Genomic DNA, 16,876 nt, shown 5'->3' with positions numbered 1-16,876 from the left:
CTCTAATTAATTAAATTTATGGCTTAGGATTTTAATTTAATTTTGCCAGAAAATTTAATTAATTGATACTTGAGGGGATTAATTATTTTTTCCACTCTCTAGTATTTTAACCATGGTGTCTAAGTATGAGGGACCTTGCATTAAATATTTTCTACATATGATTTACAATTTCAACCCTCAAAGGGGGAATACCCATTCGACTTAGACCTTCAAAAAACATACCCAATCTACGACACAATATGAGCTAGTAGACCAAGTGATTTGTAATAAAATAATTTAGCCAAATAGCTTAAATTATTCCCAAATCACTTTTACATTAGCCTTGACTAGAACACTAATTCTTTTAAGACCCACAAATTTTTCACTTAGAGAATTTAATTTTCCTAAGACATTTTAATTTGACTCTAATTAATTAAATTTATGGCTTAGGATTTTAAATTAATTTTGCCAGAAAATTTAATTAATTGATACTTGAGGGGATTAATTATTTTTTCCACTCTCTAATATTTTAACCATGGTGTCTAAGTATGAGGGACCATGCATTAAATATTTTTTACATAAGATTTACAATTTCAACCCTCAAAGGGGGAATACCCATTCGGCTTAGACCCTCAAAAAACATATCCAATCTACGACACAATATGAGCTAGTAGACCAAGTGATTTGTAATAAAATAATTTAGCCAAATAGCTTAAATTATTCCCAAATCACTTTTATATAAGCCTTGATTAGAACACTAAGACTCACCTAAGGCTTTGACGAAGAATCCCACCCTAGCTTTGGGATGAGGCTGGAGGGAAAAACTATGCCAACCATCTGTGTTTAGAAACACAAATGAATCAGTGAGACGAAAATCCTCCTAGGATGAAACTCTTGCCAAAATAATAGGCTTACCTAGGTTGTTACATACCTTTACGATCTTACTAGCATCACGTACATTACATAACTTGCAGAATGGGTTTACAATGCAATATAAAATGCAGATAGATTATCTAATCTTGTTGAAAAAATTTGGTACTTCAACTTCCTTGGAACTTTGATAAAACTGTGTGCAACAGGGAGAATAAGGACAACAAAGCTTATGCCCTGGTTGCTACTTTTGTGAGTAAAGAGGTGAGTCGTCGTATTATTCCAGTTACAAATGCCTATGATGCGTTGAAGAAGTTGAAAGACTTATATGACTCACAATCAGAATTAGAAGTAGTTCAGTTGATGATTAAGCTCTTCAACTTGGAGTTGAAGGACGATGACCCCTTGGCCCTAGCCTCAGAGATTAGAGCCATCACCCATGATGTAGAAGCCACTGGAGTTAAAATGGACATCCCTCTCACAACATTTGTCATTGCCCTCTATCCTACATACTTTCACTATCTTGAATCCTTACAAGCTAGTGCCCAACTCAAGGACATTACTTTTGACACTCTTGTGGAGAAGTTTGCAGGATAGGAGAAGGCTTTTGGGAACAAGAAGACAACTTCTTAGTCCCTTGAAGAAGAAGCATGCCTTGTATAAAACGAGAAGAATCAGTCACGAGATTCTCCTAAAGAAAGAGGCGGTAGAAGAGGACATGGAGAAAGAATAACAGAGAAAGGAGGGTAAACACCACCACGGAAAAAGGTTTGATCTCCACCACATTCACTGTGATAGAAATGGACATGATGCATCCACATGCAAAATCCTTCGGGAAAAAATCAAGCAAAAATGCAAAGAAGATAAAGGTAAAACACAGATCCAACAAAAGGTAAAGCACTTGAATCTGCTCATTACATAATTGCCCATATCAATATTGGAGTAACTAAAGGTTTGTTTCATACTTCATTTGCTTCTTGGAAGGATGCATGCTTGCTTGATACAAGTGCAACCTCCATATGACCTTTCAGAAAGAATACTTTGAAGACCTAAGTGACAATGTAGATGGAGTAGTTTACTTTGCAGGCAAGTCAAGTCTCAAGCCATCTGGACTTGGCACCATCAAGTTTAAATTGCTTGGACTTCCTGACATTCTTTTGCATAATGTGCTCTACCTTCCATAACTGCAAAAAACTTATTGTCCCTTATTCACCTTCACTAGTAAGAACACTCCATTCATATGTTTGATGACAAAGTTTGTTGAAAAGTGTAGCTTGGGAGGTACTCCCACAAGTCTAGGGTACTTGACTTGTGAGGATTTGACCCACTTTGTGGACTAAGTACCCAAGCTCGTGGGTTTTGAACCTAAGGTCGTGGGCTTGAGACCTAAAGATATTGATTCTTTATTCTAATTATTGTAGTGGAGATCCTTTAATGGAATCAAGGGCTTCTAAGACAATGCTTGGAGAGCTATAAGTATAAGAGACCTATGAAGAGGTCAAACAACACATATGAGAATACAAGCCAAGAGAAATTGAGCTGTAGACCTCAAGAAAGTCTAGTTGGAGCGAACCTAAAGTCATGGGCATCTCTTGAAGGTTGAGTGATTTTTTGTGTGATTTTGAGTAGACCGAGTCAAAGGGAGTGCTGGCCGAGAGTCTTAGAAGGAGTTGTTTTGTCTAGCAAGGAGGGGCCGAACCCCTAAAGTTCTGATCTGTGCCTTGAGAGAGGGGCGAAGCCCTAGTTTCTCTGTTATAGGTAGGCCAAAAGGTCTCAAGGTGGCTGGAAAAGGGCCGAAAGACCTCAGCACCTATCACAGGTATAAAAGAAGGGCCACACTTGAGTTAAGGAGGCCTCAAAATTAGGCATATCGTACTTCGGAAGACCGTGACCCTTGTAGAAACTTGGAATAGTGAGCGGAAGCGATGAAGTCTATGGAAAGGATGCTACTATTTTATGTTGGATGATTGCTGAGCATAGATATTGAAGTTTGCTCATCTAAGGAGGGTGTGAACAACTGGTTTGAAGGCTAATTTAGACATTCAATTGAAGGGAGAAATTCACTATGAACACTTGTTGGTTTTGAAGGCTAGAATGCAAGTGGTCTGAAGGACTTGACCTTTGTGAGAAGCTATGTATGACAAAGATCAGAAAGGAGCCTAATCTCTGTGTGAAGGAGGCAAAGGACAACCAAGTGTCAAGGGAAAATAAGGACCGAAAGGGCTGGTTGTGAAGGGGCTACATCAACAAGTAAGTTTGATTTGTTCTTTTTCTTTTGGGTAGATTGAAAGTCAAAAGGAGTTGACTTCAAGTCCTAGTGTATATAGCTATATACTAGTCTTGTATTAGAGTGTAAAAAGGGCCATGATCCTTGGTACGGGAGCCCTATGTATTTCTTGTTGATGGACTAATAAGAAGTGTTTTGGGCCTACAAAATTCTATGTCCTTTATTGTTTCATTGCTGTTACATTTTTGCTGTGCAAACTGCATGTAGTTGTGTATCTTAAGTGTGTTTATGATCTAGTTTAGACATAGACCAGATATGGGATATAAGGAAAAAAAAGTTAAGATAAGAAAAGAATAAGACAACACATTTATCGCTGGAATGGAGGAGGAAGGACTACTGAAGTTGCAAGGAACATCTGCTTGTGCACAGAACGCTGCATACAGTTCTTAATACAATGAAGGTACATTGCCATTTAGTCATCTATGTCATGCAAGATTTGGCCATTGTTAAAATTGGCAACTAGGGCCAAATTCCACTTTGGACAACTCCTTTGGTAATGATAATTGCAACATTGAATTCCTCTTTACGAGAGGACCAAAATCGATCTAAAGATCGTCAAATTTGGACAAGTAGAAGTGGGATTTTGAATTTATTCTTCCATGAAAATTAACAAGGTTGGCCTCACCTTATGTTGGCTCAATAAGCCCAAGAGTCACCTCTCTTCATCCCCATCAAATTATATATATAGAGGAGCCCTCTCCCTCATTTGGGACACATCGACTTGTTGGAAATTATTTCTGAGGCAGCCGTGGAATTGGAGGAGGTCGAAGGTTTGTTTATGGGTTATCTTCTACCCATGAGCCGTGTCTCTCCAAGCACGACAACCGCAGGTCTGAGGAGGGTTTGTCATTGGGTTATTCTCTGCACAAGGGCTGAATTCCCTCAGATAATCAGCTGCAGGGTTTGAGGACTATTATGAGTAAATTCTGGATCTGGTAAAGTCCGCAGGCATGCTTCAGGTAAGGACAAAGAGGCCGAGAAGGGTCAGATCAGCCACAGAAGGATCAAATCAGCCACATAAGGATCAAATTAGCCATCTATGGACAACTTCTTGCTTGACAAGGGTAGCCACAGATGAAAGGAGGTTTTCTAGGTCAATTGGATGGAACAAGGGTGATCTATAAGAAACCCTCACTTACCACTGTTGACAAAATGATATCATTACAGTTTTGAGCTGCTCACTTGTTCAATGGCATTCATTTTGGATCCTCAAATTGGCAAGGCATTTTGTCTCTAATCATTGTACTTTCTCTCTCTGCTGAACATTTGATATTAATAATAAGATGAATTGATCAAGGGTTTTCCCCGTATTGGGGGTTTTCCTTGGCTTGAGCCATATTTTGAGTTCTCTTGTCTTGGCTTGTTTTCTGCACCTTTTGTTCATGTTCTTTCTTCTGTATAATAATGTCTCATGTGATTGCTAATGAAAATTGGGCTCCTTGGAGTATCTATCCTATGCAAAGAACATGTTAACTCAAAAATTAACAACATCTTAATTATGACAGTCTTTGTTTGTTGAAAAGAAATGGTGTTTTTGGTTTGTCGGGTATTCCAAGGGAATTGAAGCAATGTGAAGCTTCTATCCTAGGAAAACATAACAAATAGCCATTCCGTGATTTCGCTTCTAGGGCACGTAGAAAACTAGCATTGATTCATTTTGATTTATGTGGCCCTATGCTTGTTCCTTCTACAAATGGAAATAAGTATATGATGACTTCTATTGATGATTACACTAGGATGTGTTGGGTATAATTGTTGAAAAGAAAATCATAAGCTTTTGAAACTTTTAGAAATTTTCATGCATGATTGAAAATGATGCACAATCATCTATTGGCTCTCTTCGTACTAATAATAGAAAAGAATATACTTCTAGTTATTTTGAAAACTATCTACGTCAACATGGGATTCAACATCAAACTATTGTTCCTTACAATCCCCAATAAAATGGTGTACCTGAAAGGATGAACAAGACTATCTTAAATATGGTTCGCTTAATGATGTTCTTCAAAAATGTAAAGCTAATGCTTTGAGCTGATGTTGTTCTATGTGCAGTATATATAAAAAACAGATGTCCATCTCATGTCATGTTATAAAAAACAAGACTCCTTATGAAATGTGGTATGGCCACATTCCTTCCGTAAGGCATCTCAGGATTTTTGGTTCCACTTGCTATGCCTAGATTCCTAGGGAACAAAGAAGAAAACTTGATGCAAGGAGTCAAAAATGCATCTTCTTGGGATATTCAAATACCACCAAAGCATATCGTCTCTACGATGAGGTAAATAAGAAGTTTATATTGTCTAGAGATGTGATTTTTCTTGAATCTTCCAAGACTAACAATATTGTTGAGCGACAACTTGATCGTTTGGATAGATTCAATCATGCAAAAAATTATCATGAATTTGATAATGAGATTCCACATCTTGAAGTGGGGATCTCTATCTTGGATCAATCTATGGAATCTCCTTCTGAAGCATTGTCTCCCCCTCATGAAGTTCTGACCACTCCTTCAAATCAGGAAGATCCTTTAAGTGATGTGATTGAGAGGATTGGAAGGCTAAATCTTGATGCAACCCCATCTCAATCATAAGAGTAGCTTGGACCATCTCAGAAAGGTCCCCCAAAATGGCTCACCAAAACACTTGAGAGTGTTCACCCTAATAAGGTCGAAAAGACAGGTACTAGAAGTTCCACTTGACAAAATGGAGGTGATGTAGATGATTCTGATTCTGTTGATGATTTGAATGTTTCATATGATTTTGAATTGAATTTGTTTACTAGTTTTGAACCAACTTCCTTTAAAGTAGTTGCTTCTCATAATGAGTGAAACGAAGCGATGCAGAAGGAGTATGATACATTCATAAAGAATGGAACATGGAAATTGGTGGATCCCCCTTTTGGAACCAAACCAATTGGCCGCACAAGAACATGTATAAATCAGATGATTCACTTGATAAGCACAAAGCAAGGCTTGTGGCAAAATGATTTGCACAGAAAGAAGGTGTCAATTCTGAAGAGACATTTGCCCCCACAAAAAAATGTGCCACCATTTGGACCCTCTTTGCTTTGGCAGCTCAGAATGAGATGGATGTGAAGATTGCTTTCTTGAATGGAGACTTGAAAGAAAATGCCTTCATGTCTCAACCAAAAGCTTTGTTGTGAAGGGACAGGCACAGGAAGTATGCAAACTCATCAAATCCTTATATGGCCTAAAACAAGCACCACGAGCCTTTTATAGAAAATTGATTGAGCATCTTCTGAAATTAAATTTCAAACACTTTAATCTAGATGATGCAACTCTATTTGTCAAGAAAGTTGGCAAAACTATTGTATATCTTGTGGTATATGTAGATGATTTGTTGATAACAGGGAATAATGAAAACTATATTACATTCATAAAGCAAACGTTGAAGAAAGGATTTGAGATGAGAAATTTGGGACACTTTCATTACTACTTGTGTATTGAAGTGACCCAATATCCAAGTTATATATTCCTCTCTCAGAGGAAGTACGTTGGATAATTGTTGAGTACATTTGGCATGGTTAAATGCAATCATTTGTCCACTCCAATGGAACAAAATATGAAGCTCACATCTAAAGAAGAAAATGAATTTGAGGATGCAACTAAGTATAGACAACTTGTGGGAAGTCTTATCTACCTCACCATTACCAGACCAAACATTTCATTTGTTGTTGGAATGCTTTCTAGGTTTATGCAAAAGCCTTGTGAACGATAATGGTCTGTTCCAAAAAGAGTTCTAAAGTATTTGAAAGGAACTCAAGACTTTGGACTCAAATATTCACAGGTGGATGACTTCAACTTGATTGGATATTTTGATTTAGAATTTGATGGAGATAAGGAGAATGGAGTGTCTACTTCAGGCTATGTTATGAGTCTTGGATCTAGAGTTGATTCTCGGAGGTCATGCAAATAGTCACTTCCAATAGATTCCACAACAGAAGCAAAATATCTGGCAGCTGTAGAAGCAACCAAGTAGATTGTGTGGCTCAGGAAAATTCTTGAAGACTTGCAGGAGAAACAAGTGAACTCTACTCCCCTTTTGATTGACAATACTTATGCAATTAAGTTGGCCGAGAATCCCAATTTCAATGATCGAACCAAACATATCAATACAAAGTATCATTTGATTTGACATCATGTAGATGCCATGACTATTCATCTACGACATTGTTACACAAATGAGCAAATTGCAGACATCTTCACCAAAGCACTTGCAAGAGAAAAGTTTGAAAGATTCATAATTATGCTTGGACTCACAAACACCCCTTTAGATTAGGGGGCGGGTGGGGAGGTTGGACACCTAATCCTTAGGAATTGGATGAGAAATTTGTAAATATGTAAATTAGGGAAAATTGAAGAGTTAGAATAGGAAGAGACCTTGGAATATGAATCCCAAAGGTTACACCTCCTCTTGTTATATAGTCATGTTTACATTAATGCAAATACACCATTGGGAGTCATTCCTTGGCCTTAACACAGTTGACTCAAAGTCAATTGGGAGCGCTCCCTTATGTGTGGACACTTTTGTAGAAGTGACAATAATTATTGTTAGCAAAGAGAAGATAATGGCCTTTGTTGTGGGTTAAGAAGGCCACACCTCCTTCCCCCTGAATTCCTCCCATTTTGGTTGAATCATAAGTGGAAGTTTATTAAACTTGTTGAGATCCTTTTAACATTTGGAATCCTTCAGTGTGCATATTTCTCTCGTAGATGAGTGGAGGTGGATCATGGGAAAGATTGAGAAGAAGCTCCAAGTTTGCTAGTGCCTTGATCTTCTTCCTATCATATGAAAGGTAATAGTGGTTAACATGATTTTTCCCACTATGCATATATATTATTCCTCTGATGCATTTCCTTCTCAAGTAGCATATAAATTGTTTAACAACATTCTTCTGAGTTTTCTTTAGGGCAAGCAAGGAGTGATCTTGGTGGCATGGGATGTTTGCGCATTGCCAAGGGACCAAGGGAGTTTGGGACGTCCTGGTATAAGAGTGCAAATGGTGGTTCTTATTGGCAAATGGGTGATGCACATGGTGGATGGTGATGCTTCTTGGCAAGTTTTAGTCAACATCAAATTATGTAGGCTTATTGCATCTAGGGTATAAAAGTTTCTTTTGAGTTGTGTGAATTAATTGGGAATGCTCAAGCCTTTATTACTGCTAGTTCTTCCCTGCTCAAGAGTGTGTTCACAGCTTGGTAAGTTGTCTTTGGTTTTCTGCTTGATAGTTTGAAGGGCATTGAGATGCTTGGGATTTGGCATCATGGCCAAATTGGACATTACTATACATTGAAGGTCAGGTTGGTCTTTTGTCTAGATTCACCAGCAAATGATTAGCAACAAAAGGTACCCTCTTTTGCAAGGATTTATGGGACCAGGAGCATCATCATTGCTATACCAAATGTGATTTTGATTGGGCCTAAAAACTCACTAGTCTAGACAAATTTGTTTGGAGAGTCTTTGGGGTTTGGCATCATAGCTGTTTTGGCCATCTCCATCCATTGAAGCCTGAAGGACAGGTTTGTCTTGTCTAGATTTACTGGAAAACGATTGGTAAAGAAAAGATACCTTCTTTTGAAAGGTAAGTTGCATGATACGGTAAAGATAAACATGTATCTGAAATGGAAACACGCTAGAAACATGACCCCTAAAAAATTAGGATACAGATTCATGAACAAATGAGTAAGTGCCAAGGCCCAAGAACATTTAAATGAGAAACATAAAAGACATTGGACAAGTGACACATAATGCAAGTTGTAAAGTCCAAAAACAGCCTTTATTATTTATAAATGAGGCTATATATCACTAAATTTATTATCATTCTGTATTCAATCTTCACCCTTAAACTTCATGCATACTTCAGTTCATTATTATTTAAATCTAATCCCTTAAAAAATTAATTTTTAATCAGTTAAAATCTAAAAATGAATTTAGTAAGTCAAAGGACAAAAGTAGGTTGCAAAAGTGTCTTGTACCACCCCACATGTGCCGCACGAATGCTGAAACACAGTGTATGGCGCCTGAAATGCGTTTCGAAAAGTGAAATATGTTTCAGCCATGTTTAGGGGTTTCTGTACTGAAACACAGCTGGTACAAGGCTAGGGAAGATGTGTGGTGGGGTCCCACATTTCCTGCAACATATTTTGAAAGGATTTATGGGACCAGAAGCATCATTAGTATTGTTCTAGGCACAATCTTTGTTAATTTCTTGAAACCCAGTTACAAATTTACTGTCTCAACAAATAATCACAGATCTGAATTAACAAAGCTTTCTAATCTGATTTGGAACAATAAATATTCTGGGTTTTTAATCCAATAAACAGCAGAAGTGAAAATACTTGAAACCAATCACATGCAACAAAAAATAACACAGATATACCCTAGAAACCCCAATGTGGGGAAACACAAGCGAACATTGGGCTTCTTATTCAGTTTCAGGAGAAATATTTTCTTACAGCATTGACACAAGGGTATTTGCAAATACCCAGCAAGAGATCTCAGCCCTCTCTTTCTTTCACTCGGCTCTTGTATGACCCACATGTGCAGCCCAAGTTCCCAACAGAAAACTTCACTGGACAAAGAAACTTTGCCTCTCGGCCAACGAGAAAACTCAACCTCTTTGCTGATCTCGCTTTGCCTTGTTCTTGCTCTAGCTAGCTCGATCTATCCTTTTCCTGCTCTCACTGCCAAATACCGTGCTCTATTGAATCCCAACTTGTGTCAAATTGAATGTGCATCTCCTTTGGCTTGAACCTCCTATTAAAAAGATCAAACCCTAATCTCAAGCAAAATCCCTAATTTCAATGGTTGAGATTAGATCTCGACTCACTGAAGTGAACGACTACGACTTAATCTGTTGTTGACTTATTTTCCTTTTTATAAAAAGGTACCCAACAATTAAATTAAATTTCCGTCTAAAGTCTTTATTTGGGAAATTCATTAATTAACTTCCATAAGAGATAGTTGAGGTGACTCGCTGCAGGTCATGGCACCTGATCCATTTAGAATCACCTTCCAAGCTACAATCTCAACATTAACTAGGTCCAAAATTTCACTAGTTCAAACAAATTTCTTTTGGAAGGTTTTTGTTGCTTGATCCCTTTTGACTGTCTTTTTAGAAAACAATATTATGTATTGGAGCTCTTTTCGAGGGATTGGAGGCGGAGGAATGGGAGGTCCATTTACATTTATGTGATCAATGGCCTGTATGAGACGGACATTACTACTTGTTTGAACAAAATTGGGGGGTTGCAGAGAGTCCATGTAGAAATCACTTTTCTAGACACAAGGTGTTGGGGTGGCTTCTATCCAGCAAGGTTTGGCTGTCAAACATAGGCTCCACAAATATGGTTGTGAGAAATGCTGCTTGTGTGTTGCAAGGCAAAGATGAAATGGTAGAACGTGTTTTCTGGGGATGTTGGCTTGTCAAGGTATTTTGGTCATATAGTTTCGTTCTGAGTATCAGTTCTTAACTGCTCTATTGTCACAGAAGAGTTCCCTTTTGGGAGACACTTGGATTATTAGGGGTAGTTGCAAATTGTAGTGGTACTCAGTATGGCTGCTTGCTATTGACTTTCTTTGGAAATATCAATGTAAGTTACAATTCAGGTGGTTCTTCCCTATTTATCTTAGGTGAATTAAAGGGCTTTAAGCAGTAGTTGGTTTTGCTTGTGAAGGTCAAATTCAGTGTTTTTCGTTGATATTTAGTCTCTTTCTATTTGTGGGTAGAGGCAAATGCTTTCTTTTTGGCTTTTTTTGGGTATTTTCTCTATGCGAGTTATTCATGTGATATAACTCACTGACCTATGATGTACGTACTTGTTCATGAAATAATATAAACATTATTCCAAATTTTTTTTGTCAGTAGTGTTTCAACTCTCGAACCTATGATGTACCTGCTAGTTCATGATGTAATATCAGCAGCATTTCAAAACAAGAATTGGCAAGAGTAGAGTTTCTTGTGCAGCTTTACAAAATATTTTCTAATATAGGTGTATTTTATTTCAGGACTTCCCAGCAAGAGCTCGAATAGAACGTCCAGCCCCTCAGTTCACTGATGGTAACAGTTTGAAGGTGCACCTTCACCTATGAAACCAGAACAGACTGGCATTTTTTATTGCATTTTTGGTTTTGGTTGTATTGTTTGCGTCCGAGTTTGCTCAGTATTAAGAAACGGCTTTTGGAAATTTCTATCAAATGGTGTCCTTGTGTTTATTTTTTTTAACAATTTAATGCATTTTCTGCAATATAGCAACCGGTTTGGCTGTAACTAAAATCATGTCTTGAGTGGCAAATTTGGTAACAAATATATAAAAGTCTTCCCAGGACAATTTGATAGTACTCCGATGTTATCATAGAAATTATTCTGAGATAAAACCAAACCTACTTTGGTAAGGAGAGACAATGGACTCTGAGTGCTAGCTGACTATTATACCTTAATTTTATATTGGTTTGAAAAGTATTCAATTCAAAAAAAGGTATTCCAGATGAAAGAAATCCATAACTATTAAACCCGATGTTAGCGGGCTTACTTTTCTGTGGAATTTCCTTATGCTCAAGCTTGTAAATGCATTTTGCAGGGCCTCCAGTACATCGCAGACACAATTCAGTCAGGGACTGTTGACCAAACAAATGTAAATGCAATTTTACAGAATGACATTACTATCTCTGCCAACAAAACAATTCGAAAGGAGCCGTCAAATTAGAAGGATCACATACAACAAGTATTATGCTGTTTGAATGAGCCTGTGCTGAAGGCTGGACTGATGATAGAAATATTTGCTCAAGGTACATTTGGCTACTGCAGTTAACAACAGATATATTCGTAGATAAGAAAATCAAGGGGATTCAAAGTTTATCACAGCTTTCGTATGTTGTGATCAGGACCATCTCTATTAAGCTGATTCAAGCTGGTTAGGTTGATTTTAATGTTCTATTATATTCTGCTTGAGCACTATGAAGGGCATATCATTTTAGCGCAAAGAGTCTACTGATAAAAACATTGAACGCCAGTGATAGTTAGCATTTGAAGATCCCAGGGCTTTATTTAACAGGGTTTGTAAACCTGAACTGCTTAAGCTTACCATGTTGGTTGTTTATAGGACAGATGGTGTTTATATGTTGCTTTTATATAGTATAACATTGCAATCTGAAAAAGATGTGAAATATCTGATCCCCAAATGGTTTTATCCTTGGCTTGATACCAACATCAATTTATTGTATGTTGCAACAAATCTGAAATTTCTCTTAGGGTCTACTATTTCTAGTTGAAAAGAGGCAGGGTGCGCATTGTACACTTTGAGTTTTGCTGATCCATCTCAGAAATTAATAAATCACTACCAAATATTGAAGGAACATCGCGTTATTACGTCATGCTGGGTAAAGCTTTAATAGCCTTTGGATTATTCTTGATGGTAATCCAATCTGTGTAATTCCTAGCAAAGGTAAATGGGGTTTTACATACAGACAATATTGGTGGGAATGATCAATGACCAGGGTGAAGGGGTATAGATTGTCTTACTACATACTAGGCTATTGTTATGCATGTTACAAAAGGTATTTGATATGTGTTCTTTTCCTGTAATTTTGTTAAACCAGCCTAGAGAGATCAAATCTCTCAAGATGCAAACCTTTTTTTGAGTTCAAAACTTAAGGAAAGATTTGCATCTCAAAAGATTTGATTCCTCTTGGCTCTTGGTCGATCCAAAGTTAAAGTGGATCTATGTTGGGTTTTCTTTTCACTTGTTTATAATATATACATAGTTAGCATTTAAATAATTTCTTGTTTTAAATATTACATTTCAAGTGAACATAGAATGAATTACACGTCAATGATATTATTTTTACATACTATTTGCCAACTCCATATTAAGTAGTGAAGACATTACATATCTCCCTAATACTAAAAAGTAAATTAATTACTTTTGCTTTCAAGTACTTTATGTCTATATAAATTTAATGTAAAATTAAGGTATATGGTCGACATTGTTTTTTTTTGTTATTACTATTCTTTTAATTTGTTAATGTAAGTATTGTTTTATTATTTTTAAATATAACATTACGTGACAACATCTCGCTCATCCTGGGTTGTAGAATGCCTCTCAACAAAATCATACTTACATTATACCACAAAATAAATTGGGAAGGTTTTATTTTGTTTCTTTAAAAGCTGGATAACCCTGTCTACTGTCATGTCAAGAAAAACTGTTTGGATGGTAGTTTTGAGAATAAATTGCGATTTTGTTGGTAGCAAATTTTTAAGTAATCCTTCTAAGTTATCCCTTTAGGCTCGGATCCCTATTAATTATATGTGCATGGTTCACCTTTCATAAATATAACCAACATAGATGCAACTTAACCCATATGCATTATCTATTTTGAGCGAGAAACAAGAAGTTGATGCACAAACCTCTCGTTGCTTAAGAGGTCAGGGGTTAAAATGGATCAATGCTGCTTTTTATTTATTTTTTAAAACATTGAGGACCTCAAATTTTTATATTGATTTATAAGCATTACATGTGCCACATCTCACTCATATTGCATTGTACTATGCACCTCAGAATTGGAGTATAAAGCTTCAATAGTTGGAATATAATGTTTCAGTGTTGGAGTATAAAGCTTCAATAGTTGGAATATAATGTTTCAGTGTACATAATGTAATGAAATGTTAAGTGGCTATAACATTAAATAATGAAAGGAATTAGTTAATTAAATGTCATTAAGACACATACATGCCATTGAATTGCCTGCTAGCCAAATAAAATAGAATTGATGTTGATGTATTCAGTGACTCTACCCTTCATGAAATATTCATTTCATATATTTTCTTACTCTCGCATGTGAAGTATAATCAATTTCACAACATGGCATTAGAGTGACAATGTAACACACCCCCTCTTATGTACCACCGAAACACAAGTTAGAAGGAGGTTTTTACTACGCTGACCCAAGATCCAAAGTGTTGTCAAGAAATGGGCTCTAAAAATTTTGATCTCTTTCAACCTATTCAGAACCTGACTATTCAGAACCTGAATTAGACATCATTGTTGCGTTCGTTTCGTCGAGACAATTTGGCGATATAAATTCTCTCAATTTGACCTTCGGAACGAGGAATATGACCATTTGAAATTGAGCGAACCAAACAACACCATGTCATCACCTTGCTGTGTAGTGCCCACGTGGCTACACCAGTCAGCCTTCTCATTCCACTTGGCATTGGTGTGTTAGCCGTCGACCCGTTCATGGTGTAGGTCCCCCCACGTTTAATTATATAAACGTATGTACGCTTAATTGACAGAACATTAATTACCGACAACATTCTCGTCCCTTGGGTCCGTTACCTTGGCCCTTTTCCCTTTGTGCTTTCCTGAGTTGCTCCAAGGACAATCTTTTGGGCTGGCCTATATGGTGGGTATGCACTGTGCCAATACGAGGATAACCGAGATCACTTGTATACAACTGTGTCCCGACGTCGAGTCACCTCGCTTCTTTCGAAATGCACCTCACCTTTGAACTACCGAGGGCCAACCTCCGGGCTTATGCGTTCCAGTGGGTCCAATCCTCTGCATTGCAAGCACGTCCTGCTTGGTTCACAACTCCCACTACACGCCAGAGTGTCCCAGCACTTAAGTCACCTTGGCGCTGCCTCTTTGAACTTTTGGGATAAGAAACTCGGGACACGTCACCCCGTATTACTCCTCAGTGCACTTAATGCGGACCCCATTCCGTTGACCTACTCCATGATTGCAGCCTGCCGTGTGATCCCGATCCTTATCATCTTGGGTGTTCCCCCTCAAGTGCTCCCTTTGAACCTTCGGGGATGAGGTCTCCGGGATAACTCTCCTAGCGTTGTCGCGTAGAGGTCTACCTCTGGGATTTCCAACGTATGAGTCTGGGCACGACATTTGATAGGGATTTCTTCGTCCTGAAATAGGATCTTTGGATTTTCATTGCCAAGAATTCAGTTAACAGTAGAGTCACGACACAAGAAATTAAGAGCGCCAAGGTTATAATCTCAACTTTTCTGCTTGAATCATATTATATGCCATTCACAAAGTAACTCCACTATGGCTTGGCTACGGTGGTTCTGTAATCACTTAAATTTATGCTAGACCTCAACCATCAGGGTTAAGGTTATATGAGGCACGCATTATCCCTCTTGAACTTGCTACAAGATTACTCTTCCTGGGTTTTCGATAGCTGAAATGTAAAACTGAGTCCAGGGCATAGTTTTAAAAATCAGAACTGGTGACTGGACCGTCCACCTAATAAATCGGGTTTCAAACTAGACCCGGTCAACCTGGGACTGGTCAGATCTCAATGAACCCATTTAAAAAAAAAATTACATGAAATAATTAATTTTAATGAAAAAACTATTTTTAAGATTTAAAACCGTGATTCTAAACTAATAGAAACAAAATATGCAAAGTTTGCTCATCTATATACCATGTAAAGGTGAATATATCAAAATGGCAATACATACATTGACAAAATAAATAAACAATGAGGCTCTAAATGGCCTATAAAGTCCAAAAAAATGCTACAAGAGGTTGTTACAAGAAACACAGATTCTCTGCCAGCCATATGGCTCTCAAATCTCTACTTGAAATCCCTCAAGCTCCGAGCTATCTGCCAATCATTCACCAAAACTTCACAAAAAGATATATTTGAGTAGGCATCAACTATTGCCGCCATTTTGTTATTGCTGTTAATATATATCCATGAACTGAAAGATTAAAAGTTAACATTTTGGAGGTCCTTTACTATCCCTCGGGCACAGGTTGAAGTTGAGCCTAGATGTGGAAAATAGAGCACCTAACAACGCATCTTCACAGACCAAGAACTACGGGATCACCCTTTTCATTCTAGGTAGGGTGATAGAGGGATCATACCATTCGAGCCTTTTCATGCTTTGGAGGTCCGTAGGAAACAACAATCGACATGATCTCCTCATTATTCCCTAAAGGAATAACGTGAAATCAAATTCTATCAATTCATTTTCCGTAGGACCCAGAAGATTGGATCTAGTCATAAGAATAGAAGAATGCTTGGTGTAAATAAAAATAACTCCTTGGTCTTCGACCCCCCACTACGAATAGCCCTTGGATCACTGCAACGGATGGGATGTCTTTATCCATCTCCTCACATGGGAGCAGAGCATGTTCGAAAAAGGATCTTGGAGTGTCCCAGGGTTGGGCCAGGAGGGTCTTTCAATGCCTCCTTTTCTCATCAAAAGTGATTTCCATTTGCTTGCCGTTGGCTCGGTGAGGAAATAAAAAGAAAAGGGGAACAAGCACACTTGGAGAGCGCAGTACAACGAAGAGGAAGTTGTATGCTGCGTTCGGGAAGGATGAATCGCTCCTGAAAAAGAATTTATTGATTCTCTTCCAATTAGTTGATTGGATAGTATCGTAGGTGTGAGGATTTACTTCACGGGCGAGGTCTCTGGTTCAAGTCCAGGATAGCCCAGCTGAGCCAGGGAAAATCGTAGGAAGAAAAATAAAAAGCATCTTATTATCATTATTATTATTATTATTTTTTTCATGTATGGACCACTTGGTCCAAGTACGGGGGATATAGCTCAGTTGGTAGAGCTCTGCTCTTGCAATTGGGTTGTTACGATTATGGGTTGGATGTCTAATCGTCTAGGTGGTAATGATAGTATCTTTTACTCGAACCGGTGGCTTACTTTTTCTTAGTAATGGGGAATACGACCGAAACA

At 37.8% G+C, this 16,876-nt stretch overlaps 1 protein-coding gene across 1 annotated transcript in view; it reads left to right on the top strand.

Annotated features, from left to right (window-relative positions):
- Positions 1 to 12,312, top strand: part of LOC149141126 (uncharacterized) — an 87,105-nt gene extending 74,793 nt beyond the window's left edge. Inside the window, exons 10-11 of the mRNA XM_089446754.1 lie at positions 11,164 to 11,229; positions 11,736 to 12,312. Of these exons, the coding sequence (XP_089302880.1) occupies positions 11,164 to 11,229; positions 11,736 to 11,861 (192 nt within the window). The 3' untranslated portion in view covers positions 11,862 to 12,312. The remainder of the gene's footprint in view (positions 1 to 11,163; positions 11,230 to 11,735) is intronic.
- Positions 12,313 to 16,876: the final 4,564 nt, after the last annotated feature.

The sequence above is a fragment of the Pinus tabuliformis genome, chromosome X, assembly GCF_031772625.1.
Source record: "Pinus tabuliformis cultivar Carrire ecotype Pingquan chromosome X, CPIR1, whole genome shotgun sequence".
NCBI lineage: Eukaryota > Viridiplantae > Streptophyta > Pinopsida > Pinales > Pinaceae > Pinus > Pinus tabuliformis.
The sequence above is the reverse complement of the archived record's forward strand: the minus strand, read 5'-3'. Positions and strand labels throughout refer to the sequence as shown.